This window comes from Alternaria postmessia (assembly GCF_024291825.1).
Source record: "Alternaria postmessia strain BMP 2775 chromosome Unknown scaffold_38, whole genome shotgun sequence".
NCBI lineage: Eukaryota > Fungi > Ascomycota > Dothideomycetes > Pleosporales > Pleosporaceae > Alternaria > Alternaria postmessia.
The window spans coordinates 49,991-73,920 of NW_026260111.1; the positions used below are offsets into that span (position 1 = coordinate 49,991).

The window sequence follows — 23,930 nt, forward strand, 5'->3', positions numbered from 1 at the left end:
TTACATGTCAGCGGATGTGGGTAGTCGGCCAACGCTCGACGTCAGGACTTCTGGTCGGAACCACACATGCAGTTTTCTCTTGAAGAAGATCTTGAAAGCTTCTCTGATAATGCGCGGGAACGTAACGAACCCTACCCACCACCAGCTTAGAATGAACCGCATAGTTCCGAAGAGGCCCAACTGGTCAGTATCAATAGCCTTTCCGGTGGAGTAAAGGCGTGCTACAAGCTTCCCATGATCCTTGGAGGACTTGAGTGTGATAGTATTATCGATCATAGGGTTCCTGTAATCAACACACGGAAAAGGGTTTTGTGCCTTCAACGCATACGAACCCTTTCTAGAGTTAAACGGCGAGACATGGAAGTCTTTCATCCAGACATCGGTAAACTTGGACTTCGCTTCGACAGGTACTTGCGATTCCTGGCCCTCCGAACCAGACGTCTGCTCAGAGTCTGATGTGCGTGGCGGGCTGGAAGGGCTTGATCCGTCAAGCAGGTACATGCGCCTTTCGCCGAACGTGTTGTTGACTTCAAGTATCATCTTCTTGAGCTCATGCTCGCGATCGTAGACATACCAGAACGAGACTGGGTTGAATGCGTAGCCGAAGAAGCGTGGTGCCGTCACCAAGTAGGCATATTCCCATTCGGAATCTTCGACATGTTGGGCTCTCAGGTACGTCCTCAGCTTCCAGTAGAAACCAAAAGCGCCACCGCCTCGCTCCAGATAGTCCTCCGCTCTGACACGTAGCCACCATCTACCCAAAGTTCGATCTTCTCCACTCGGAAACTCTATTCCGTTGTACTTCGTTCCGCTCGAGACGATGGGAAATCCACACTGGAGGTACGAGTATGCGAAGCCATGGCGTTTCGGGAAGATACGAGCATGCGTCGTCTGGCAAGGGAAGATCTTCGGCTTTGGTGTCTCTATTTGAGACCTCCACCGACTGATATCGAGCGGGGTTGCAGTTGTGTTCTTGCTACTAACGAAGGTACGCCATAGGAAGAATGCGAGTATAGTAAGCGGCAATGCGACACTAGAGACTGCGTATATGAGAGACGTCCTTTCGGCGCTACGAATCCAGCTCATCCATATGTTCCAACTCTTCGATGCTGTCGCAATCAAGTTCTCCCTTGCCAACCAAGCGTATAGGATTCCAGACACCGCGCAATCCGTTGTGAGCTGGCGATCTTCATGACGCCGTCTAACGGCATACCCTCCGATCCAGATCGCGAGCAGAGGCCACACTCGCCACCCATCGGCAACGGCACATGGTAGCAAGAGAGTCAAAGGCGCGCACTCAACAAGGGAAGCACCCAGACCGCGACGGCCACGTGCAATCTGCATTAATGAATGTTTCTGTTAGTATTTTCGTAACATTGAGGTGATTACGAAGGAATATTGTGGTGCGATAAATGTCAGATCGAAGGTGGTTTGACGCTAGACCATTCTCATGAAATGTATATGCAGGGTCAGAACGATACCCGCCGCGAGTATTTCCCCATCTGGCTAATGCCAATACGAGAGCCGCATCTTCCGGGATACCAAGTGTGTAGACCGGTTGTGACCACCGTCGCTATTATTTGTTTGGACGCCGACTTGCAAAGCTCGTGGAATAGAAAGGAGAGGAGGACGCCGAACCACTGATGGATGTGGATCATGGTGCGTCATCAGGGTTAAGTGGGTCAGGAAGAACACCAACATGTGTCGACCGTCATTACTATACTTTTGTCCAACTGTATATTGCATGTTTCAAAATGCGCCAAAACGACCCCCATGGTCCTAGCAAGTCACTCTTTCCCGAGGTTATCCACCAAAGCACGAGAGAGACGGTTTATCTCGAGCGCGACGCGACGCGGACTGTGGACTACGCTAGGACTGTTCGAACAAGGACCGGATCCTGGACCGGCGCCATGATTTGGAATATCGTTTCACACACAAAAGCAACAAACATGTAGGGAGAACGTCAGCAGTCTCTCTGAAAGCTCAGAGGTTTGCGAAGATTCCGATACGAGAAGCTATTATAACTATGTCGCCCGCCAAGATACAACTCCAATGGCTAGCATGAAAGAAGGCCAGGTAACAGTCAACTACCCGTAAGACGTCCTTCAAGTGACAGCGTTGCCCACCATTCAAACCCTCTTCACGAACATAACTTCTGTCTCCTCTACACTCGCACACGTCGTACATATAAGACGCCAAGCTGAGTAAAGGACGTTGGCGGGCCGTGTAGTGTAGATGTTACAGAAGAAACACACCCAACCGTCACAACTGGGGTCAGCTCTACTCGTGTTTTGGACAGAGAAACAGGCGCCAGGCTGCATAGCGGCTCTTCTAGAAATATGCATTGTAGATGGGCAAGCTACATGTCCACAACGGCACAAGGCTCCTGGTGTGGTGGGACTAGGTCTGTTGTAATGGGAGCAGAGGTGACAGATCCACCCGCGCTGTTTAGGATGTTTCGTGCGGACATCTTTTACAGCATTGCGTACAACAGATGTTGCACGGTTTCTGGAACTGCTGGACAACCCGAGGATTTCTTGCTCTACATGCGGATTAATTCGAAATGCTCTCCTTCACCAAGAACTGAATGGAGGAACTTACTAGTAGATGGCGGGTTCATGTTGCTCTTCTTAGATATGGTAGAGAATGAGGCGAAACGGGATTAGTTCCAGAAAGGATCAACCGACCGTATCTATAGACAAATATTGTGAACCCGAAACGTCATAATCACGCTCCAGATCTCATTAGAAAGAGAGCAAACACATGTCAAGACATTCCTAGCATGATCTCTACTCTTCCACGTGCTTGTGGTCATGTCTTGCCAGGAACTCTGTAGCTCATGCACATGTATAAGTACTAATAGTTCTTCCTAGTCCCGGGATGAGAACGCTACTCAAATTGACAAAAGGGAAGTACTAGCAGGCCATATGGATCTCATGAGAAGTAAGTATCTCGCCCGATAGCACCAGTTACTTACATGCTGACTATACGAAAGAAAAAGACATCCTAGCGGTCCCGGAGCTACCTGATCAACGGACTCAGATATCCGCCGTTAAGCAATCTGCAGCAACAGTCCGAGACGTGAGTCCCTCTTTCCATAACCCAGCTTCCTTTTTTATCAAGACGTAGCAGGGCACTAACATCTCGCAGTCCGCCACCCCCCTCCGTGGCTGGGTCTGCCACCTTTGCGCCCACTTCAACACCCCCGGTACCCTAACCTCTCCCAATGGCCCATGTCAAACATGTAACACACCCGCCTGTGACGCAGAATGCGCGGACGCAATTATTACAGCACGCGATGACCAGGACTGCTCAGGCTTCACTTGCTGGTATTGCAAGTACTTCTGGGTGTGGTCAGACTATGATGATGATGGTAAACCCATACAGGACGAAGTGCTATCGTGTGATGTGTGTGGAATTCTAGAAGAGGAAGAAGTTGTGTTTGTCAAAAGCTGGTTTGAGGAAACGAAGAAGCCGGAGCCAGAACCGGGACAGGGGGAAGAACGACTGTTGGTCTGTGAAGAGACAAAGGATAAAAAGAGCGAGGAACGAGAAGTGGACGATGGTGAGGGCGAATTTACTATAGTCGATAGGAAGAGAGCTTGGCCAAAGAAGAAGGTTCAGAATGAGGGAGTTGATGATGGTGATACTGTTAGGTTTACTGAAGTTGGCCAGAAGAAGGCCAGGCAAAAGAAGAAGATACCGGATGATCTACTGGCAACTGAGGGCATTCCACGATATGCACTCAGAAGACCAGGTCGACCAACCAGGTAGATTGAAAGTCCAATACCAGATTTTTTATTGGTTGACCAGGAAAATTTCCCATCTGGATGCTCAGTAAGCGTGTGGAATCCGTTCATATTTGCCGCGGTATGCAGCTCGATACACTAAGCCTCGCACGTTACAATCCAAATCGGGCAAATGGTAGTCGGGAGCATGCTTCCATCAGCGATGTAATTTTGAAGGGTAGAATCTCATATAAAGGTCTGGTAGCAGCCCCCAATGAGTCCGAATCACTTCGGCACATCAATATTACAGGATATCTGCTGCGACCTCAGTCGCAGTGATGAGACACTGTCTTTCAGTATTGTGCATTTTACGCAATTCCCTGAAACCGATACGGAACTCTGAGCGATGCGCAGCCCTCGGGAGCATGGAAGACGTACGGGAAGGCCGGAGATAGGAGTGTGTTGGTTTGTTGGGATAGACCGAGATCGAACATTTCGTGGGCCCACCAGAAGTATCCAGGGAGCGAGATCCATCCAGCACAATCTGTGAGGATCAGAAACATTGCTTAAACGCAGCGAGTGTTTAAGCGTGGTTGATGCGACACTGTTCACTCTACTATATCAGAGCGACACTACCGTGATCTATTGGAGACCTCCAACCCGATCGAATGCGATACTGTCCCATGTTTGCATATTCGCTATCCAAAGAGGAGGAATGGTGCAGATATTGATATACATCAGTGGTGTATGTCACGGCATGCTATGTCGATGTCGATTTGCAAGATCAATCGCGATGTCGTTCGAAAAGAAGCGCGAAAAGAAAACCAGGTTGACGACGAACTGGAAAGAAGCATCGAGGGCTAGACGACGCAAGCATTTCAGATGATGGAAGGGAAAGAGATGCGTAAGATCATAGGAGGACTGGAAGCCGTTCTGCCGAAGAGCGCCACAGATTCGGTGAAGATTGAGCGCACTACGAAGCAGGAACAAAAATAGAAGTTGGGAAGTACGGATCAGGCGGCCCACTGTCGTGTATGTGTATCAAGCAAACACGACCTGCAGAACGAACAGAGTCGCTCCATGACAAAGCTGCCTGTGCAGAATAAGCCAGAGAGCCACCGAGGTGTAAGATAAGGTATCAAGAACATTGTGGCCACGGCCCACTCCACGGGTGAAGACGAAGACCATACCGCTTACGACCTATTCCCGCGTTCGTATAACCGTCAGCAACGATGCAGGCAATTTAAGGAAGGATATGTTTCAGACGATCCTGGGTGGTGTATGTCCTCTCATTGGAGGTAAGCGCCCAACCATTTAATCGAGATGCGGATATTATTTGGAAGCATCATATTTCAGACGCGTGGCGTTGATCATAAGGCTCTAGCTTCAGTGGAACCTTTTCTGGCTCCGAGAGATATCGGTCAGCAGACAATGATGACAATCATTATACTGTTGGTCTCGGAGAACCTGTCAGCCTGGAAAGCTGTACGACGAGCTCGGACGGGAGTGGCGACCGGTAGCCAAGTATCCTCCTGTTGAACAGTCATCAAGGAATGAGTTTTGAGTCCATCTACAAGCTCACCCCACTCGCGTTCGCCACCCGGAACGGCACAGGTATTCAGTTGAGCGGCAGGTTGTGGTATCATTCGCGGAATCTGTTGATTGCCATGATGTCGGGCGTATGCAAGATGTAATCCAACTGCATGTCGGCTAACGAAGCACAATGTGTCAGAATACTGTGAACCCCTGTCTCCGGAGTGGAGTTACAGCTAAGCCGTCTAGCCGACAGATCTGACATAAGCAGACATCTTGTAGAGGCGGGCAGCTATGCCGGGCAACATGCGTAGACGATGGTTGTATTTACCTGGCGCGTATATTGCGGCTGCTTAAGCAAGTTTCCCGTCAGAGACACGGCAATGGAATGGAGGATCGATCCGAGAAACCTCGGGAAGGTATTGCGCGAAACTTGATTGGATTTCCGTTGGGCCGAGCCATGTTGACGTCGATCATCGTGGTCACCATGTTGGTCAACATACCAGATGCTGAGTGTACACTTGTTGTGTGGTATGTCATATCATGCTGTCGGTGGGCGCATGTAGGTGATCTCGAATGCTGATCGTATTGAATTCTACTCAAGGCGTTCCATGGGTATCTGGAATTTATGCGTGATCTTGGTCATGTTGTTGGATACAGGAAATCGGATATGTTAGTATGTCGTCCAAATGCAAACTGGCATGCTGCTTGCGGTCATTGACGTCTGTCGTCATTTATGTAACTGCGTTCGGAACCGAGCCACCTGGACTTGTATCATCCATCTTTGGCGGATTGGTATCGATTTGAATAGTGACCTAGTCGTGATTGTTAGCACGCGTAGGCGGCTGCGGCACATACTCAGGGTATGCAGTGCTCAAGTTGCACTTGGCTGTCCAGAGAGGTGTGATCTAAACGTACCGGCCCATCATTGACTAAAGCAACGTCCATCATAGCAGCGAAAACGCCGTCTTTGACCTTGTCAGGCTCGTATAGGGCTCCCACCTTCTTGTAGAAGGCTTGGTATAAAGTCTTGGCTTCCTCGCCACTTGCGGATTGGTGGAAGGAAGGTTTATTTCCTTTACTCATTGAGGCCAACAGGGTGAATTGGGAAACTGAGATTTCTTAGCATACCCTTTTTCGTAGCAAGACTACTAGTATTGGCACCACCATGGCAAACTAGGAGAGTCTCAGCGTTTCAACATACCACACAAAACTTCGCCATGAATGTCGGCCACGTTGCATTTCCACTTGACAGATCAGTCTCAAATCAAAAGAGGCAAGTCTGGCATCATACACGGCCTTCCGGGCCTTTGGATTCATCGTCCCAGAGCTTGGCCTTTAGTATCTTGCTAGCCATGGCCTCGACATCCTTCTCAGTGTCGTGTTTGGAGACGGCAGCAAGGACCAGCAATCCCTTGCCGATGGAGGAGACCAGTTGGCCATCGACTGTGACGGATGCCGACTTGACCCTCTGCAGCACGGCTAGACAGTGTTAGTATGGTCGTGGTTACGAGTGCATAGTGGCGGGGTCGGTACTCCTCATGATGGCGGGGTAGCAACAAAGCTGTGTGAGGAAGATGGTGGTGCCCCTCGTTGCGCGATAGCCTCAGGGTGATATGTCGAGACGCGTAACGACGTCACACATGGGAATTCAGACATGCAATAGTTGTGAGACGAGGCTGAGAAGACGTGGAACGCGTAGGTGAAACAGCGACGCGTGGGGCGATTGGTGGCTAGTGGCCGCACTCTTGGCAATTACGCTAGGCCAGCCCTGTGGCTTCGCGTTACCTATGCGATACCTCAACCTCCGCACTGAGCCCACGACAAACAACCCGACACTATTGCCGTCGAACGCCTTCATTCGCGCGATTCGACTGTCACACAGCGGCTAGCACCGGCACCGACGCAAACATTGCCGTAACCCTCGCGAAAGCCCTCAGAACGAGGCTCCACCACCGCCATGGCCGCACGGAAACTCCAGCAGGAGATTGACAAATGCTTCAAGAAAGTCGCAGAAGGCGTCGCGACGTTTGAGAACATATACGAGAAGATTATGCAAACGGGCAATCCCTCGCAGAAGGAGAAGCTCGAAGACCAGCTGAAGAAGGAGATCAAGAAGCTGCAGCGGTCGCGGGACCAGATCAAGACGTGGGCCGCCATGTCCGAGATCAAGGACAAGAAGCCGTTGCTGGACCACCGGAAGCTCATCGAGACAGTAGGGTGCCCGCCGTGGCCTGGCATGATGGGATGCTGACATGTGACAGCAAATGGAGCGCTTCAAGGCCGTCGAAAAGGAGATGAAGACGAAAGCATACTCCAAGGAGGGGCTGCAATTAGCGTCCAAGATCGACCCCAAGGACAAGGAGAAGATGGAGATGGTTGAGTTCCTGCAGCAAATGAACGAGGAGCTGGAGCGGCAAATAGAGACCATCGAGGCCGAAATCGAGACGCTGCATGCCAACGTAAAGAAGACGAAGAAGGGAGACAACTCCAAGGCGGAGCGGATAGCAGAGCTGGAAGAGTCGGTCGAGCGAAATAAGTGGCATCAGTCCAAGCTGGATCTGCTGCATCGAGCGCTCGAGAACGGCAACGTCGAGACAGACCAGGTCAAGGGGATCGAAGACGGCATCAAGTACTACGTGGAAAGCAACCAGGACCCTGACTTTGCCGACGATGACACCATGTACGACGACTTCAACTTGCAAGAGGAGGAGGCCATCTTCGGCTTGGGCGAAGGCCTGGACCAGGTCTCATCGCACGAATCGCAGTCGGTAGCAGATAATGACGAGTCGGACATACGACCACCAGCGCCAAAGCCAAAAGCGACAGAAGCTGTGCAACAAGCAGCGAGACGGCCCTCGACACAGATGAAGTCGCCATTACCAGCACTAGCAACGCTGCACACGCCCCTGCCTGGTGCCTCAAATACCACGGGCAACGCCATGAAGCCCGCGCCGATACCCACACGGACGACGGGTGAGCCTTTGAAGTACGCCTCGGCCGCCGCCGCTGCAGCTGCGAGTGATAAAAATGGAGTGGGCATTGCCCCTTTGCCACCACCACCGGGAGCTGCCGCGGCACAGTCAGGCCTTACTCCTGGCGCACGCGCAAGTGCTACGAGTTCTCCAGCCATAACACATTCCCAACCAGCCGCCCGCACACAGCCAGCCGAATCAGCACAAGCATCGCCAGCTCCTGCGGCAAGTATACCCGCTACGCCTGCTGTCGAGAAGGAGACGCTTTCGCGCGCTGCTTCGTCGGAAGATGCTTCAAAGTCCAGCAGAAGAACACCGGCTCCTGAACCTGTAGAAGAAGAAGAGTCCTCGGCTGCTACTCCGCCGTTAACAAATGGTGAATCCCATGCTGAAGACGACGAGGAAGAGTCAGTATATCACCTTCCTTCAAGCTTACAGGATCTCCTGGATTCCTTCGAAGCGACTAAGAATGACATATCCGCCTCTGCAACAAAACCTCCTGATGAGCGCATGCTAGCAGCATCCATGGCTACCGCGCCGGACTCTGCCGATACTGAGGCGCCCCGCCACTACCGTCCCCAGAATCCCTATCCGTTTACGCCCGCGCACTACCCGCAAGAGCCGTTACCAATCTTCGATGATCCTCGCCTATACTCCCGGATCGAGACCGACGCTCTCTTCTATGCCTTCTACTATCGCCAAGGTACATACCAGCAGTACCTGGCAGCGAAAGCACTCAAGTCGCAAAGCTGGAGATTCCACAAGCAGTATCAAACATGGTTCCAACGACACGAAGAGCCAAAGGCGATAACAGAAGACTACGAGCAGGGGACGTATAGATTCTTCGACTACGAGTCGACATGGTAAGTACCTAATTCCGTCCACCAGCCTCACGTAGGGCTGTCGTATGACAAAGTCGCGCCACGCGGTGCTATTTCTGCACGTCATACAGAGCTAACCTTATTTCAGGATGAACCGAAGGAAAGCAGACTTCCGATTTGCCTACAAGTTCTTGGAAGATGAGCTATGAGCCGTAGGTTACTTTCTTCTTACCGACCCGCATGCTCGGCTTGGTAGTCGCGTTCTGTATCAAGTATTAGGTAGTCTTGGAATGGGTCCCATCTCGGGCGATATCTTTTGCTCTTCGGATCCGAAACCTTCTCCTGTCCAGGCTCCGCTGCATACTGACCTTCACCCACAAACATCAGATCGACCATGGGTAGAACCATCTACGGTGAGACATCATGCATGGATCAAATGGAACTTATTGAGGCTCACCTGCCAAGCGCAGCCCCAGCCCGCTACAATTTGACCCGCCAGGGGTGTCGTAGCGGTCTGAGCGCCGGGCGTAATCTGACATGATGTGGCTAACAGCTGCGGAATGTGCTCAATTGGTCGGCATTGGGTTACGCTGGATTTCGCCCCCAATCGCGTGGAGACTACAGGGCTGCAGGGGGAGGCTGGTCGCTCTCCACTGGCCGCCTTAGCGAGAATCCTTCCGTAACGTTCAAGCTTCCATTACGCCCCGTTACGCCCGGCAGCACTAAGTTGTGCATGAATTTGAGTCGAGCGGTTACAGCGTCAATCATTTTACGGCATTCATGAGCCGGTCAAACTCCACCAGGTTGCGGGTTAATTGACCCACTTACAACGAGCAGCAGGAATGAACGAAGAAAGGACACAAATGGGCGTTTGATGACAGCTAATCCGCTCCGGGACGAGCGGTCAAGCCAAGTTCGAATTCGATCGCATTAGAAGCTTCATCAGGATGGCGCTTGTTCCCGCAATCACGCTGTCATCTCAAGTGTATTGAGCGTTCCTGTACCAAGACGTGATCAAGAGCCAACCAGAGAAGTGTAAAGCATCTCGAAACTCCCAGGCCGGTCCCCAGGCTCCAGCCCATATCATGCAGCTAGACAGGGGTTGAATCCTTCATCGTGGAACGAAAGTACGGGAGCAAGACACGCATGCACCAACAGTCACACAGCGGCCCATCCACCTACCCGCTTATGTGTTAATCGGTGAACTATGCCCATCATGAATCCCGGCACACAAAGATCAGAATACCAACCTGTATGCATCGGACTATTCTAGCTCTCTGCCTTGCCAAGCAATGACAACGACAAATGAAATAGTTGCTACAGTTCAATTAAAGTTGGATCGGGGTCTAGGGCAGTCGCCCTGCATCGCCATAAGACAGCGGAGACGACACAGATCTACTATTGTCTTCCGTTGTGCTTCCTGCTTCTTCACTTAGATCATTATTTCACCGCCCCGATCTATCCACCACATACCGCAAGATTAGGCCTTTTGATTCAGCTCCTACTTGATTTTCCGGCGTCGGCACGGGCACTAGTCGTTGTCAGCCCTATACCGATAGTCGTGTGGGGTACCACTACACTGGTATCGACTTCGCCTCGCCATCCTACAAATCCACCTCAGCAACCTTGGACTTCTATATTCAAACATTTGGCCTCTGGCGTAGCGTCACTTACACAAAGGAGATCAAATCTTACGAAAGATACGATCGCCACACACATCCGGCCGAATCCGCAACCTGATTTGCTTTCTCGCCTTACCACACTTCTACTTTTGTTCGTCATCACCATGTTGGTGCACTACGGTTCGCATGGAGATGCCTTTGGGCGCCCTGATGGCTCATTTCCTCCGAAGTACCTGTGAGTCTATGCAGTCCCGTTCATAGCATAAGCCGCGGGGTGGCAGTGATCGGTCTCCGTTCAAGAGCAGGAAAAGGGTTATCGCACTTATCTTGATATAAGACTCATGACCATTCCACGATAGTAGAAGCATCAAAATCATCAATAACATCTAACCAAGGCTTCATAGGTCTCTTGAGCAGGTCCAACTACGGCCTCGAAGACACTCTTCAGTAACTAGCACGAGGAGATCATCCAGACCACAGAAGCTACGCATCATCACTTCGCCCGTGGCGCCCGCCTATCGCCCTTCTAGTGCTACCACCCGTACCAAGAAAACAAAGTCGATACGTCCAAAGCAGGAACAACCGCCTTCGCCCGCTATGTCCGGATACAGCGTAAGTGTCACTCCAGTCTTTACAGCAATCTTCGGTGTTGACTCGTATAATCAGTACTCCTCGTCCGACCAAGGTAACTACAGCTATCAAGCCTCTTATCCACACTCAGGAGTGCCACAATATACTCAATCTCAAATCAATGCCTATTACGCACAGTATCAACAATATCCACCTCAACCATACCAAATCATCCCAGACTATTATACGCAACCGGTAACTGTTACACATACTGCTGGATATCAACAACCAGTAGCCAGTGGGTATGATGTTGGAAGTTGGCAAAGTCACGGCGACGATCTAGGAATGAACACATCGCAAGGCCCAACTAGGTAAGCACTTTCCCATCCAAATTTCACAATATCATGCTGATATCAAAGCAGAAGTAGCAGCCGCACAAAGTAAAGTTCCTCCATCCGCTTGCGCGTTCATCAGCTAATCATGCTCCCAACTTACAGAACATGGACCTGCGATATCCCCGGCTGCTCCTCCTCAGCAAACTTCACCCGTCTCGCGGATCTTCAGCGCCACCAATCCACTGTCCACGGTGTCGGGACTCCAGAATACCCGTGCAACGTGCCCCGCTGTAATCGCGTCGGTGACAAAGGTTTCACGCGAAGAGACCATTTAGTCGAGCATCTACGCAACTTCCATCACATCGACATTCCCAAGCGGAGGCCAGGAGAGAGAAGCGCATTTCCGTTTGGGTGGCCAGAAGGCGCGGGAGGTTCTCATCAGTGAGTCCATCCTTCAAAGACGGAGGAAAACAAAAGGGGGAGATGAGGAAGAGGAGGGCTGATTGGGTGTGCATAGGGATGACAGGGGTAGTACTGGAATTACAGGAGGGGGCGAAGAGACGATGGGGCATGCTACGCGTAGTGCTCAGCGTGTACGAATGCTTGGAGAGGTCGAGGGTGGGACTGTACGAGCATTGCCACAACGATCAACAACAGCAGCGATATCAACAAGAAGCCGTTACGCCGGCATCACACGAGCCAGGATCGCCAAATCACCGTCAAGAAGAGGAGGCAGAGCCGGTGGACGCAGCAGGGGTGGCAGTTCAAGTGCAGGCATCAGTCGTTTAAGCGCATCGTCATTACCGGCATTGTCTTTATCAACATCCGCATCAACGTCGTTATCATGGTGGAACGTTCATCAAGAACACGAATTGCATTCTTCATCAATTCAATTACAGAATGACCCGCCACAACCGCAACGGCACCTCACCAGCGCGGAACTTGCCGCACAAGATATGCTGCTTGGACTTGAAACAGGCACCGGAGACTTATTTGGTGCACCAACCCCTGGACCGGAGACTTATCCTGAGCGGTAAAGGTAACATTAGACGAAGGGCAGGGTCTCGCTCGAGGTGGTTGCGGTTCGCGTAATTTCCCTATTCTCTCGTTCATCACATTGTTTTGTGATTTCTTTGATCTTTTGCATAGCATCGCGTGGTCAAGGCGGGGTATAGATCATGATCGGGCTAGCATGGCGGGCCTCGAGGGCGTTTTGGGAGTTCTCCTTGGTTTTTTACTTGCACTTTGTCCATTCGCTTTACAGTAGTACATACAATATCGAAACTAGTTCATGTATACGACGTGGTTGCAAATCGGACCGTAGTGCGCAAGGTACATTCTATACGAACAGACCAATTGCAATTGCGCATGAATGGAATCCGATATTCATCCGTTTAGGCAGGCACTCCACTCGCTACTTTGGTCGCGCATCAGATGCCTGAACAAAACTAGTTCGGTGGAGCTTGCCTATCGACATCGTGAGGGTCTTAGCAACGTTTGTAGGATCAACATCCTTGTTGACTCTGGTGATCGCTTTCGCGTAATTCGGAGGAACTGGATCCCGTTGATACCTACTCGCTATGGTGTTATATGCCGAGTAGAGATGTGTTGGTGACCGTGCCGCATAAGCCTCGCTTCACAGTCCTCCCCACAACAAGACAATGCGACATTGCGCACATGTGAGCTTTATCAAGCTGCCCGGTGCGGAGTGAATCTGGTAAGGCGTTTGTAAGCCAACAGAGGAGATCACATCAATGATGTGCAGGCTATCCGAGGTAGGCATTGCATTGCTGGTATGTTGACACTGTGCCGCCTAGGCGCATGTTTCTTACTCACTCCACGTTGCGGCGTGTGCCTCTGGTCGCCTTTTACCATGGTGTCGGTGCCGAGTCTGGTCGGTTGGCTGGAGGGCGACGAGGAGCTGGGTCGCAAGAGGTAACCCATTCGTTGGCGGTGCCCTGGAGTTGGAACATGGGGCTGGACATGGAGTTGGACATGGAGTTGGACATGGGTGCGGCACCAACATTGCCGCTGTCACGGATAAGCCGACGACCAGTGGAAGCGAGATGCCTATACTCGGGTCCAGAATACATGTATACACTTATGCGCGCAAGACACCGAACTTGTGATAAGGTTCTGTGCCGTATGTACTCATCGACGAAGCCCTGCGTCTTGAAACCCCGTGCATGGCCTGCCACATATAGACTAGAACCGAGGCTGAGGTTGAGGTCCAGCAATAGGCCGATTCGCGGGAAACGATCCGCTGGCACAGCTAAGCTCCACGTGGTTGTGCCACTTTCAAAATGCGTGCATTGCATGGAGCATCTGGCCTCGTGATCCTTTCATCTATTCATATCCATCTAGATCCTGCAGTGCGGCGAACGGTCGCGGTGCACGAACGTTGTCTGCGCCGTAGCTATTTCGAACGCTGAGCGGATACTCGACCGTCGGGCCGCCATAGTTGAGCCGCATGAGCCTCAAAGATGTCTCGGAAGGCCTGAAGGGCTATTGAGGAATGTCTCGCAAAGGTAGGGCTGATGGAGGGGCTTGAAGAGCAGCCACAAGAGCCAGCAGCTGAACTTCCAGCTGAACTCCCATCTGCTTTGCCTTCTCACGGATCAGTTCATTGACGACTTTGCGCGGTTCCGCACGTGTAATTAGTTTTACCGACGCGAGGACTACCGTGCCTTGCCAGCTGCTGTACCTATCCATCCCAAGAGAAGGTAGGCGTACATACGACCAATCAGCGACAGGGCCATCTGGCTTACACTTGACGGATGATAGGTAGGTACTGTGCAGCTGGCGCGTTCGATAGGGAACGATGTGCTTCTGTACACTACGGCAGTAGGAAAAGGTACGAAGATAATGATTATGTGATTGCTCGAGCAAGGCAAACTGCAATGACGTAGGTCATGGTTTAGCGCACTTTGGGCAGCCACCGAGTCGGAAAGAGTCGTATGGATGAACATCTGACACCTGAACGTCGCCTCCTGCACACCCTTGGTACCAACGTCGTCCTACTTTTGCAACCTGTAGTTTGGTTGCCTTCTCCTCTGACTCATACTCATGTCTTTCAAACCTCACCGGTATTATTTCACACCTGATTTTACAGACTCTTTGCCGTTGCAATAACTGCGTTTTCACCCTGCGTTCCCCGCAATCTACTGCCAGCACGACTGCATTCCCCGCGGGCTCGAACAACAAAAATACGCCAAACTTGCCTCTCAGCAAGCACAAACCACCCACAATCTACAAATCACGATGCGCGATCTCCGGAAACAGGCTCTTGAGAGCCACAAGACCATGTCGCGCAAAGCCCGTTCGCGCGTCGCATCTACAACTGCCTCGAAGACAACTTCAGCAGTTGGATCGCCAGCACAGTCACGCGCCGCCAGTCGCGTCCGACATGAACATGACTCGGAGGATGAGGACGACTTCAGCGACGGAACTGCTTGGAGGTGAGTTTGACCGCGTCCATGACTTTTTATTTTTCCCCACATCGCGATCGCACCGGTGACATCATCGCTTCGCGACTTTGGTATATGAACACACTAACATATACAACAGCACAGCATCCATCGACGATGTCCTCAACGGTGAGGACGTGAACATACCTGAAGACGCGTGGAAGTCTGAGCTCAACACGCGCATCGAGCAAATCACCAACCTCAAGCGCAGCAGCACCGAAGGCCGCACCGAAAGCCTAAAAGCATATGCCCACATCCTCAAGGCCCGCTATGCAAGGGACGAGGTCGAGGGGCATGTAGCGGAACTGGTGTCGTCGATGATTAAGAGCATCAGGCAGGAAACCACAGAGGCCGAGGTCGTTGAAGCCCTCAAAGGTATGAGACACGCGCCACAGCAAGTAGACTTTACTAACGGTCGCCAGCACTGGCTGTCACCGCCGTGACTCTTGACTCCGATAGCATCTACGATGACGTGGCCGACCAACTCAAGCGCTCGATACAGTCTTCTTCTTCCATTGCCATCAAAGTCAATGCGATCCACACCCTTGGCACAACTGCCTTCTTCGCCGGCGCCGGCGACGGTGAGATCTTGGACATCATGAACCTGTTCATCGAGATTGTCGAATCAGACGGCGCATCCATCGATGCACAAGACGAGGGGAACGTTGTGATTGCCGCGTTAGAAGAATGGGGTCTCCTAGCGACCGAGATCGAAGACCTAGAAGAGGAAACAGAGGCTGCAATGGAAGCTTTCGTCGAGCAGCTTGAGAGCGCTGACTCTGGTGTTCAGATCGCAGCAGGCGAGAACATTGCACTCCTCTACGAAAAGTCCCTTACCCCACAAGAAGAAGATGAGGACGCACCAGAAGACGAAGACTCTGACGACCCAGAGCACGTTCGGAATGGCGAGCGATTAGTGAAGCGCTACACCGTCTACCGAAGACAAGACCAGCTTCTACATACGCTCGATGAACTCGCCAACGTCTCCACGCGCCGTATCTCCAAGAAGGACCGCAAGGCACTACACTCGTCCTTTGCAGATATCCGCAACACTGTCGAGAAGCCTAGTCGCGGTCCTGCTTACTCCACGGCTCTACATGAGGAGACTGGCAAGGCCTATGGAGCGGGCAGAATGAAGGTCAAGATCAACAAGAACGTGGAGATTCGGATCGACAAGTGGTGGAAGTTGCAGAGGCTAAACGCCCTGCGACGGACGCTGCAGGGTGGTTTCACTTACCATTACGATCAGAATGAGATGGTCTCGACGGCTCTTCCTTTCTCTATGTCTGCAAGGCGGTAATGCGGTTAGTCGGGGGTAAATCTTCTCAGTGTTAATGTTGATTCCACAAGTGACTTCTGTTATTGTGCGCGTGGATGGCGTTGTTGGAGCTATTGTTTCGTACTACAGCGAGAGATTGGTAAGGGAAAGAGGTAGACTGGAGCCTGAAGATCCGGGTACGAAGAAGCTCGTTTTATAGAGTTCATCCAGTATTCAAGTCAATCCCAAAGGTATACGCTATACTTTACGCCAGCACAGTAACAAAACATAATGTGTACCTTGTAGGGTGCAGCATGACTGTTGTAAAACTTGACAAGAATAAGCCTCTCCGGATGGCAAAACGCATTTTGCATCCGTGACATTACTTGCTCGTTTGGGTAATCTTTGCGAATTTAATGTTGAGGCTTGCCGTATAGCTTTCGGAAGATACGGCCACAATGGAGTCCGGGCATTGCCCCGCGTTGCCCCTCATCGCGAGCATCGCGTCAATGTTTACAAGATGCAACAAGATTCAAAGAAAGAGTATGAGGAGTGGCTGCGCACTGCAATTGAATAGGAAGAAACCAGCTGTCATTGAAAATTTAGAAACTGCAATCAACCGGATTTCGGCTCTCCGAAACGTCGTATCGGTGTGTAAATGCGGGCTTGGCGCGGCATGAAGGTGTAGCTGTAGCTTCGTAGAAAGTTCTGGACAGCTTACCACCACCGTGCTTTTCTTCAGTCTTGCACATAAACTCCAACACTTTCAACTCTGTCAATTGCCCCAGTGCCGTTCCCCGCGTTCATACTGTTTCGAATTCCTCACACACAATCAAAGCGATTCAGCGACCATGGCTGATACTAGTAAGTAACTTTCATATGAAGCTCACTTCTGAGCTTTGGTGACCCAGAGAAAATTGGAAAGTGTGCTAACAATATCCAGAGCGCCCTCGTGTCTTCTTCGACATCGCCATTGGCGGCGTCAAGGCTGGCCGCGTTGCCTTTGAGCTCGTACGTCGCCCAACTTGTCACGCAAACCCGCGCAATCCCGCGCAATCCAACCAGTTTGAACACACCATTAACAATGTACACAGTACAGCGATATCGTCCCCAAGACCGCAGAAAATTTCCGCGCACTATGCACCGGCGAGAAAGGTGAAGGCGCATCTGGAAAGCCTCTCCACTACAAGAACTCGAGTTTCCACCGCGTCATCAAGGGCTTCATGATCCAAGGCGGTGATTTCACGCAGGGCAACGGCACAGGCGGAGAAAGTATATATGGCGAAAAGTTCGAGGATGAGAACTTTGAAAAAGTGCACGACAAGCCGTTCCTGCTGAGCATGGCCAACGCCGGTCCAGGAACCAACGGCTCCCAATTCTTCGTCACCACAGTGCCTACGCCGCATCTCGACAAGAAGCACGTTGTCTTTGGAGAGGTCATCAACGGCAAGAGCATCGTCCGCCAGATTGAGAACCTCAAGACACAGAGCGGCGACAAGCCTGAGCGGGACGCTACCATCATCGAGTGCGGTGAGCTTTCTGGCGAAGACTACGACAAAGCCACCGAAAAGATCTCCGACGCAACCGGCGACCCCTACGAGGACTTCCCCGAAGACCAGAAAGCGAACGCAGACGATGAATGGAAAGGCGATGAGATACTCGAAATCGCTACAAAGCTAAAGGACATGGGCAACGACGCCTTCAAAAAGGGTGATCTCAAACTCGGCATCACAAAATACCAAAAGGGTATCCGCTACCTCCACGAATACCCCGCCCCTCTCGACGACGACCCGGCAGAACTCTGGCCTAAACTCCAGGCACTGAAGATCTCGCTATACAGCAACTCTGCGCTTCTTCAGAACAAATCGGGCCAGTTTGGGGATGCGGCGGAGAATGCAACAAAGGCGCTGGATATCGAGGGCATTACGGACAAAGACAAGGCCAAGGCGTACTTCAGGCGGGCACAGGCCAAGGCCGGCAAGAAGAACGAGGATGAGGCGTTGGCGGACTTGCACGAGGCGGCCAAGTATGCGCCGGGCGATGCGGCCATTGTCAAGGAGTTGGATGTAGTGAAGAAGAGGGTACAAGCGAGGAAGGAGAAGGAGAAGAAGGCTTACAAGAACGCTTTCAACTTTGACTAGGTGGTTGGTCATGCGTGGGGAAAGTTGCTTCGGCCAAGTTCAAAGTATGGACGTTGCGCTCGAGGGTGTAAGGGAATGGGGTGGGTTCAGTAGTAGAGAGAGAAAAACACATGACAGATACCAGTATACCTACCTACTCATCTATGACTATAATATCATTAAAAAAAACACTTTATACAAACCTTTAGTCATTGCGTACAGAGTATAGTTTAGTGTTAAGCGATCAACATTGATATCTATGCGTAAACAAAACTGCAAATGCTATATACAAAAAAAGGTTCAATAACAACAACGACAACAACAAAAAAGGACTATCAAGCAAACGTTCCCCCCCGTTTTGCCTGAAGAAAGGAATCAAACCGGTCATCGCTCTAACGCGCCATAACAAGAAAGAAAAAAAAGAACACATCAAATCGTGCAGCAAAACCAGCCACCGTGTATGCAAGCTTTGCCGACTTCTAGCCACCAAGAAAAATGGCTACACGTGTAGTAGGAACAAAGCTTTTCAACATCCAGCCTTTGAGTGTACCAAGCTTTTTGAATTGCCTGTCCGAAAAAGAGAGAAACAAAAGTCCATCCCTGGCAGAATGTACTGACATTCGTCATCACGTCGGACTTGCCTTGTCCAAAAGCTCCCCTGCACTCTTCCTCCTCTTGATCTCCCTCTTGGCCAGCGTCCTCGGACTATCACCTCCAGTAAACCAGCCATGTAGTCAGAATTCGGAGTCATCGCGATGATTGTCACGTTCCTCTCCGCCTCCTCTATCGCGGTCACGGCCTTTTCCTCGTACGCTACCAAAGTCAACATAGCCTTCTCGGCCCAAGGCGCTGGCCCCACGTTCGGTGCTGCGTTCCCGTTCTCTGTCACGATCCTTGTCTTTGCCTTTGTCTTTGCGGTTCTCTTTGTCCTCTTTCTTGTCTTTCTTGTCCTCTTTATCCTTGTCTTTGTCTTTACGCTTGCCTTTTCGCTGGAAGGGGAGGACGCCTCGGAAGCCGCGTTCCTTCTTCTCTTTCGTTGCCTTTTCGGAGAAGGCAGGGAGCGCGGTTGTATATTCCTCTTCTGCGATACTGCCATTTTCGCTGCCCTCCATACTCTGACCGCCTGCTGAGCGAGGTGGTCTTCCGACGAGGGAATTCGTGGATACAGTGGCAGGTCGCTGTTGTTGGTTGATGTGGGCATTGGGGTTACTGTAGTTGAAGGACTGGGTTGATGTGGATGTAGAGATCGTGGTCGTTGTTGTCGTAGTCAAGGCTTGTGGATAGGAGGGCGCGGGAGCCATGTGAATACCGTCGCTGGATCCTGGAGGCGTATCTTCGTTTGCCGATGCCGATGCGCTTGCGGATGCAGATGCGGACTGTGAGACATTCACCGAATCGTTTCCTGTTGGTGTGTATTGACCCGACCATTGCTTCTTGGCGAATGGATTCGTGTAAGATATTGTGGCCGAACTGTTGCTCTTTAAAGAGCTTTGAGAAGCTGAGATACTCGAGTTTTGCTGATGTCGTGTCCGTGGTGGCGGTTGCATTGTTATGGGTGTGCTGGTAGACGAGGAGGAATAGTCGACATCACCATTGTTTGGAGACAATGGGGAATCCTCGATCTCTTCTTCCTGTATTGGCCCACGATTCCTCGTTGCTGCACCCCTAGACGTGTCGATCTGCGCACCTTGTAGCTGCTCGACTAGCTCCTCCCACTTGACACTGAGTGACGATGACGGCCGTTCAGCGGGTTCGGCGCGATTCAGGCAGTCCTTGGTGCGCTCGTTGAGAGACAAGCAGATGTTGTGGAAACGAAGGAGATCACCGTCAGTAGCCTGAATGTCAGGCGCGCTTTTCTGGGTGTTGTCTAACCAGAGGTTGACGAGCATTGCAAAATTGCGCGAATGGTCGATGAGGTAAGGAAGTGACGGGAATCCCTCTTTGAATGTCGGAGGCAGTCGGTGGAGAATGGCGATCGGGGTACTGTATGAGGGTGGTATCGGCGGTGCGGGTTGCGAGGTTGTCGATATCGAGCAGATGTCGTCCAGATACTTCTTGAACTCTTGCCGATGTGAAGTGAGGAAGGTGTTCATAGGCTCCATCCATGCTTCTTTGGTACCGAACGAAGACATGTTTGCCAAACCTTGTAGAGACTTTGCAATGAGAGTGAAGGTTCTTCGAGCTTTGACCTTGGGGTGATCTGGATGGACTGTTAGCATTGAAGCGTGTTATAGACAAGGATTGCGCACCTTTCAAAAGGCCGAAGAGTTTCGGGTTCAACACCGCTGGGACGAAGAAACGCAAGAACAGGAACCCAGAGACACTGCTGTACTGCACCGTCCGTAAGTAGTCTCCGTACCGATCGTCGGCACACGCTCTAATGTGTCTGAAGATCAACCTCAGTTCTTGCGGGCACCGTGACACGGAGTTGTATATGGCTCGCCAGACTTCCTCGGTGCAGTTGATCAACCGCCTCCAGTTCCGCTCCATTTCGTGGGGTGAGGTCACCTTGTTCGGGTCGACCTCACAATCAGGATCCTTGGTATTGATCTCTCTCAGTTTCTCGCTCAGCGTTTCCTCTAGGTATTCTTTGCCAAGACGCCTCATGTGCAGGTCCAAGGACTTGGTAAGCAAAGTGTTGCCGCGGAAGAGTAGGTTGGCCTCTAGCTTGGCATTGTTGCCCATGTCTCGAACGAAGAGCTCACGATCGCTTGCAGAACCAAATTGGTTGGCCAAGGAGGACTCGTTGGATTCACTTGATCCCAGTCTCTTGCTGAATCGCAAGCGGCTAGCAGGTGACTCTTTCAATGTGCCATCGATCTCTTCCTCAACAAGCGCGCATATCCACTCGCCAGCGGCTCCAGACACCTGGAAGATGTTCAGTAGGTATTCAGACAATCTCCTAAGCTCATTCGGGATCATCTGGGCAATCTGGAGTGTTATGCCGTTGGAAAACCGGTGCAGAAGCTCGGAAAGTGGGTAGTAGTCACGAGCCATGAGGATCGCACACTCCTCGCTGCTGACTTTGACCAATACCTCACCGACGCTATTTCCATACATGTTGATGAGCGGCCACCACTTTTCCATCTCTTGGTTCGGGCCGAGGTCGTCCAGGTAGATATCCGTCTTTCCTATGGTCTGATCGAAGGAGATACCGGCGTATCCGCCCTCGGAGACATATGGATCGGAGGCGGTTGCCTCAAACCCGCTCTTTTCTGTACGGTTGTAGCTTGGCGGTCGCTTTTTCAGTAGCAGTGAGGCGGTGTGTAGAGCAGGCAAGTCCAGAAACTCGAATTCCTCTCTCCAGAAAGGATTGTTGCCCTCGTTTTTGACCATGGTCCGCGAACGCGTCTCTCCATCTAATAGTACCTCGACGAGATATCCACCCGGATTGGTCGTGGCGGACGAGGACGGTCGTATCGGGGTTTGCCCATTGCTATCAGCAACCTTGGGGCTTACGGGCGGAATCAGTTTTGCTTCGATAACTCTTACGAATAATGACTTCTCCATGCGGAACATGTCTTGGGTGCCGAAAGACGGCGACAGAGTGCCCTCGTCGGTCATGGCGCCGTCCGACTTTGGGCCGTATAGTTGTGGAACAGTAAAAGCACGTAGGAGGACTATCCAAACCTCGTACAGGACTCGTGACTCTAGCGATAGGAATATAGGTCGTAGGATTGTTAATGCAGGAGAAGAAGCAGCGGTGTACTGGGGATATATGGCAATGCAAAACTCGTTATCCAAAACGGAGGGATCCAATCGTTGAACGGCACATCGGGAAAGCTGGGAAAGCTGAACGGTAGAGACTAGGGTGACATCAGTGTCGGAGTAGAGCTTGAGCTCTCCATTTTCACGGAGTGTGCATGACACTCTTCGCCAGCGACGCGAGCCGTGGCTCTGGACTCTGTAAGCCTGGGGCCGTCCGCCAGCACCTGTGCCTTTGGGTGTGCCTGTGTTGCTGTATGTCACACTTGTGTCCCAGTATATCATCTTGCCAACCTTGATGATGGGCGCTTCCTTCTTGGGCGAGTCTTTGAGCAGTGACACCTCGGAGTGACGCCTGCTGTCTGGGAGGCGGCGCTCGATCATGACGGGTGCCTGGGGCTTGGCCATTCTGTTTTGTATGCCCTTTGGACGCATGGGCGACCAGCACAGCAAGGCGGCAAACCATGAGTCAAACTCTTCCTGTGTCGGTGGACGCAGATGGACCTCGAGTTTGGAGTTGTGGACAACGACATGGATGTATGCCGTGTAGGCCTCGCCGTCGTATGCGCTCTTGACATGGCAGCCACGTAGGTCGGGTATCAGGGTGCGGGTGTAGGACGTGTCGTTCTTGGGTTCGTAGACGAGACTGCCAGCCTCGTCGTTGATGTAGCAGTACGACAGCGCCCAGGGGTTCTGCTCACCCCTCCGGAAGGCCAAGAGACCCTGCATCTTGCCGCAGGTCGAGCGCATGAGGGCCTTGAGCTTCTTGGCATCTGAGGCCGGTACGGGCGACACCCACGACTCGGGGGGCACATTGGAGGGGGAGAGGACGGGCGAGGTGGAGCGGTGGGCCTGTTGTTGATGTTGCTGCTGCTGGCGTTGCTGTTCCTGCTGTTGCTGCTGCTGCTTGGAGAGGCGGCTGCGGCTGTTGGTGCTCGAGGTCCGGGGTGGGGGCGGCTGCTGCTGTGGTGGTGGGGAGATGGTGGAGATGTGGCCGATGGAAGTGACGACCGACTCCTCGAGGCTCTGGTAGTTGCTCTGGGAGCTGGCGACGGAGCCTATGCGGTGGCGGCCGGTGCCAAAGACGCTCGAGGGCGAGCGGTCGCGGGTGCTCCTCTCCTCGAGGGTGCGGGTCCGGGGCCGTGTCTGCTCGCGCGCATTGCGGTACTCGGAGTCGCTGGATGCGCGGGCGACGTAGGCTCGCGGGTTGCCGGTGCGCTGGGAGAGCTGGCTGTTGTGGGAGCGGGGGCTGTTGGGCGGGGACTGGAACGTCGTCTGGCTGGGGTAGCCGTCTTCGGGTATCGTCGTCGTGGCCGTGGACGACGTCGTGGGCTGCTGCTGCGGCGTCGGCGTGTCGTCGGGGGTGACGGTGCGTATCGTCTGGGGCTGCTTGCGGTACTCGTCCCGGGCTCTCTCGTGGGCATTCACGTTGACATTGTTGTTGTACGGCAAGACTCCCTGTGCGGCCTCGGACGCACTCACCTCCCTCCTGTTCCTTCTCTGCTGGTCCATGGATGCGGACCGCTGCTGTGTCTTGTGCTGTTCATTGACACACGGCAGGCGGCCCAGCTCTTGCAGCAGGTAGCCGTTGCGCTTCGTCTAGGTCGCGGACAACGGTCGGGGGCGCTGCGAGACTGGATGTCGGTTCCGTATGGCCCATCGCATGCCTCGTTGCGCGGGCAAAATGGTCTGTCGTTAGGTAGTAAGAGGCCCACCGCCCAGCCCTAGCGAGCAGACATGGCACCCAGCATGGGCGAAGACTAGGAGACGGCCTTGGCGCTGATATCCATCGCCTA

At 52.3% G+C, this 23,930-nt stretch overlaps 7 protein-coding genes across 7 annotated transcripts; 4 read left to right on the plus strand and 3 right to left on the minus strand.

Moving 5' to 3' along the window:
* Positions 1 to 1,086, minus strand: J4E82_006451 (uncharacterized protein; the record flags this gene model as incomplete). The annotated part of the gene is made up of 1 exon (XM_051732708.1): positions 1 to 1,086. The coding sequence occupies one exon, from the start codon at positions 1,084 to 1,086 to the stop codon at positions 1 to 3; it is 1,086 nt and encodes a 361-aa protein (XP_051587477.1).
* A 1,841-nt stretch (positions 1,087 to 2,927) lies between these two features.
* On the plus strand, positions 2,928 to 3,774 carry J4E82_006452 (uncharacterized protein; the record flags this gene model as incomplete). The annotated part of the gene is made up of 2 exons (XM_051732709.1): positions 2,928 to 2,943; positions 3,293 to 3,774. The coding sequence occupies 2 exons, from the start codon at positions 2,928 to 2,930 to the stop codon at positions 3,772 to 3,774; spliced, it is 498 nt and encodes a 165-aa protein (XP_051587478.1).
* A 2,221-nt stretch (positions 3,775 to 5,995) lies between these two features.
* Positions 5,996 to 6,804, minus strand: J4E82_006453 (uncharacterized protein; the record flags this gene model as incomplete). The annotated part of the gene is made up of 5 exons (XM_051732710.1): positions 5,996 to 6,076; positions 6,180 to 6,373; positions 6,466 to 6,508; positions 6,556 to 6,743; positions 6,798 to 6,804. 5 exons carry the CDS (start codon positions 6,802 to 6,804, stop codon positions 5,996 to 5,998), a joined length of 513 nt encoding a protein of 170 aa, XP_051587479.1.
* A 417-nt stretch (positions 6,805 to 7,221) lies between these two features.
* On the plus strand, positions 7,222 to 9,266 carry J4E82_006454 (uncharacterized protein; the record flags this gene model as incomplete). The annotated part of the gene is made up of 3 exons (XM_051732711.1): positions 7,222 to 7,476; positions 7,526 to 9,099; positions 9,206 to 9,266. 3 exons carry the CDS (start codon positions 7,222 to 7,224, stop codon positions 9,264 to 9,266), a joined length of 1,890 nt encoding a protein of 629 aa, XP_051587480.1.
* Positions 9,267 to 14,845: 5,579 nt separating this feature from the next.
* On the plus strand, positions 14,846 to 16,351 carry J4E82_006455 (uncharacterized protein; the record flags this gene model as incomplete). The annotated part of the gene is made up of 3 exons (XM_051732712.1): positions 14,846 to 15,042; positions 15,152 to 15,426; positions 15,474 to 16,351. The coding sequence occupies 3 exons, from the start codon at positions 14,846 to 14,848 to the stop codon at positions 16,349 to 16,351; spliced, it is 1,350 nt and encodes a 449-aa protein (XP_051587481.1).
* An 809-nt stretch (positions 16,352 to 17,160) lies between these two features.
* CPR6 (peptidyl-prolyl cis-trans isomerase cpr6) lies at positions 17,161 to 18,450 on the plus strand (the record flags this gene model as incomplete). The annotated part of the gene is made up of 3 exons (XM_051732713.1): positions 17,161 to 17,173; positions 17,253 to 17,320; positions 17,404 to 18,450. 3 exons carry the CDS (start codon positions 17,161 to 17,163, stop codon positions 18,448 to 18,450), a joined length of 1,128 nt encoding a protein of 375 aa, XP_051587482.1.
* Positions 18,451 to 19,163: 713 nt separating this feature from the next.
* J4E82_006457 (uncharacterized protein) lies at positions 19,164 to 23,646 on the minus strand (the record flags this gene model as incomplete). The annotated part of the gene is made up of 2 exons (XM_051732714.1): positions 19,164 to 20,629; positions 20,679 to 23,646. 2 exons carry the CDS (start codon positions 23,644 to 23,646, stop codon positions 19,164 to 19,166), a joined length of 4,434 nt encoding a protein of 1,477 aa, XP_051587483.1.
* Between the last annotated feature and the right edge of the window lie 284 nt (positions 23,647 to 23,930).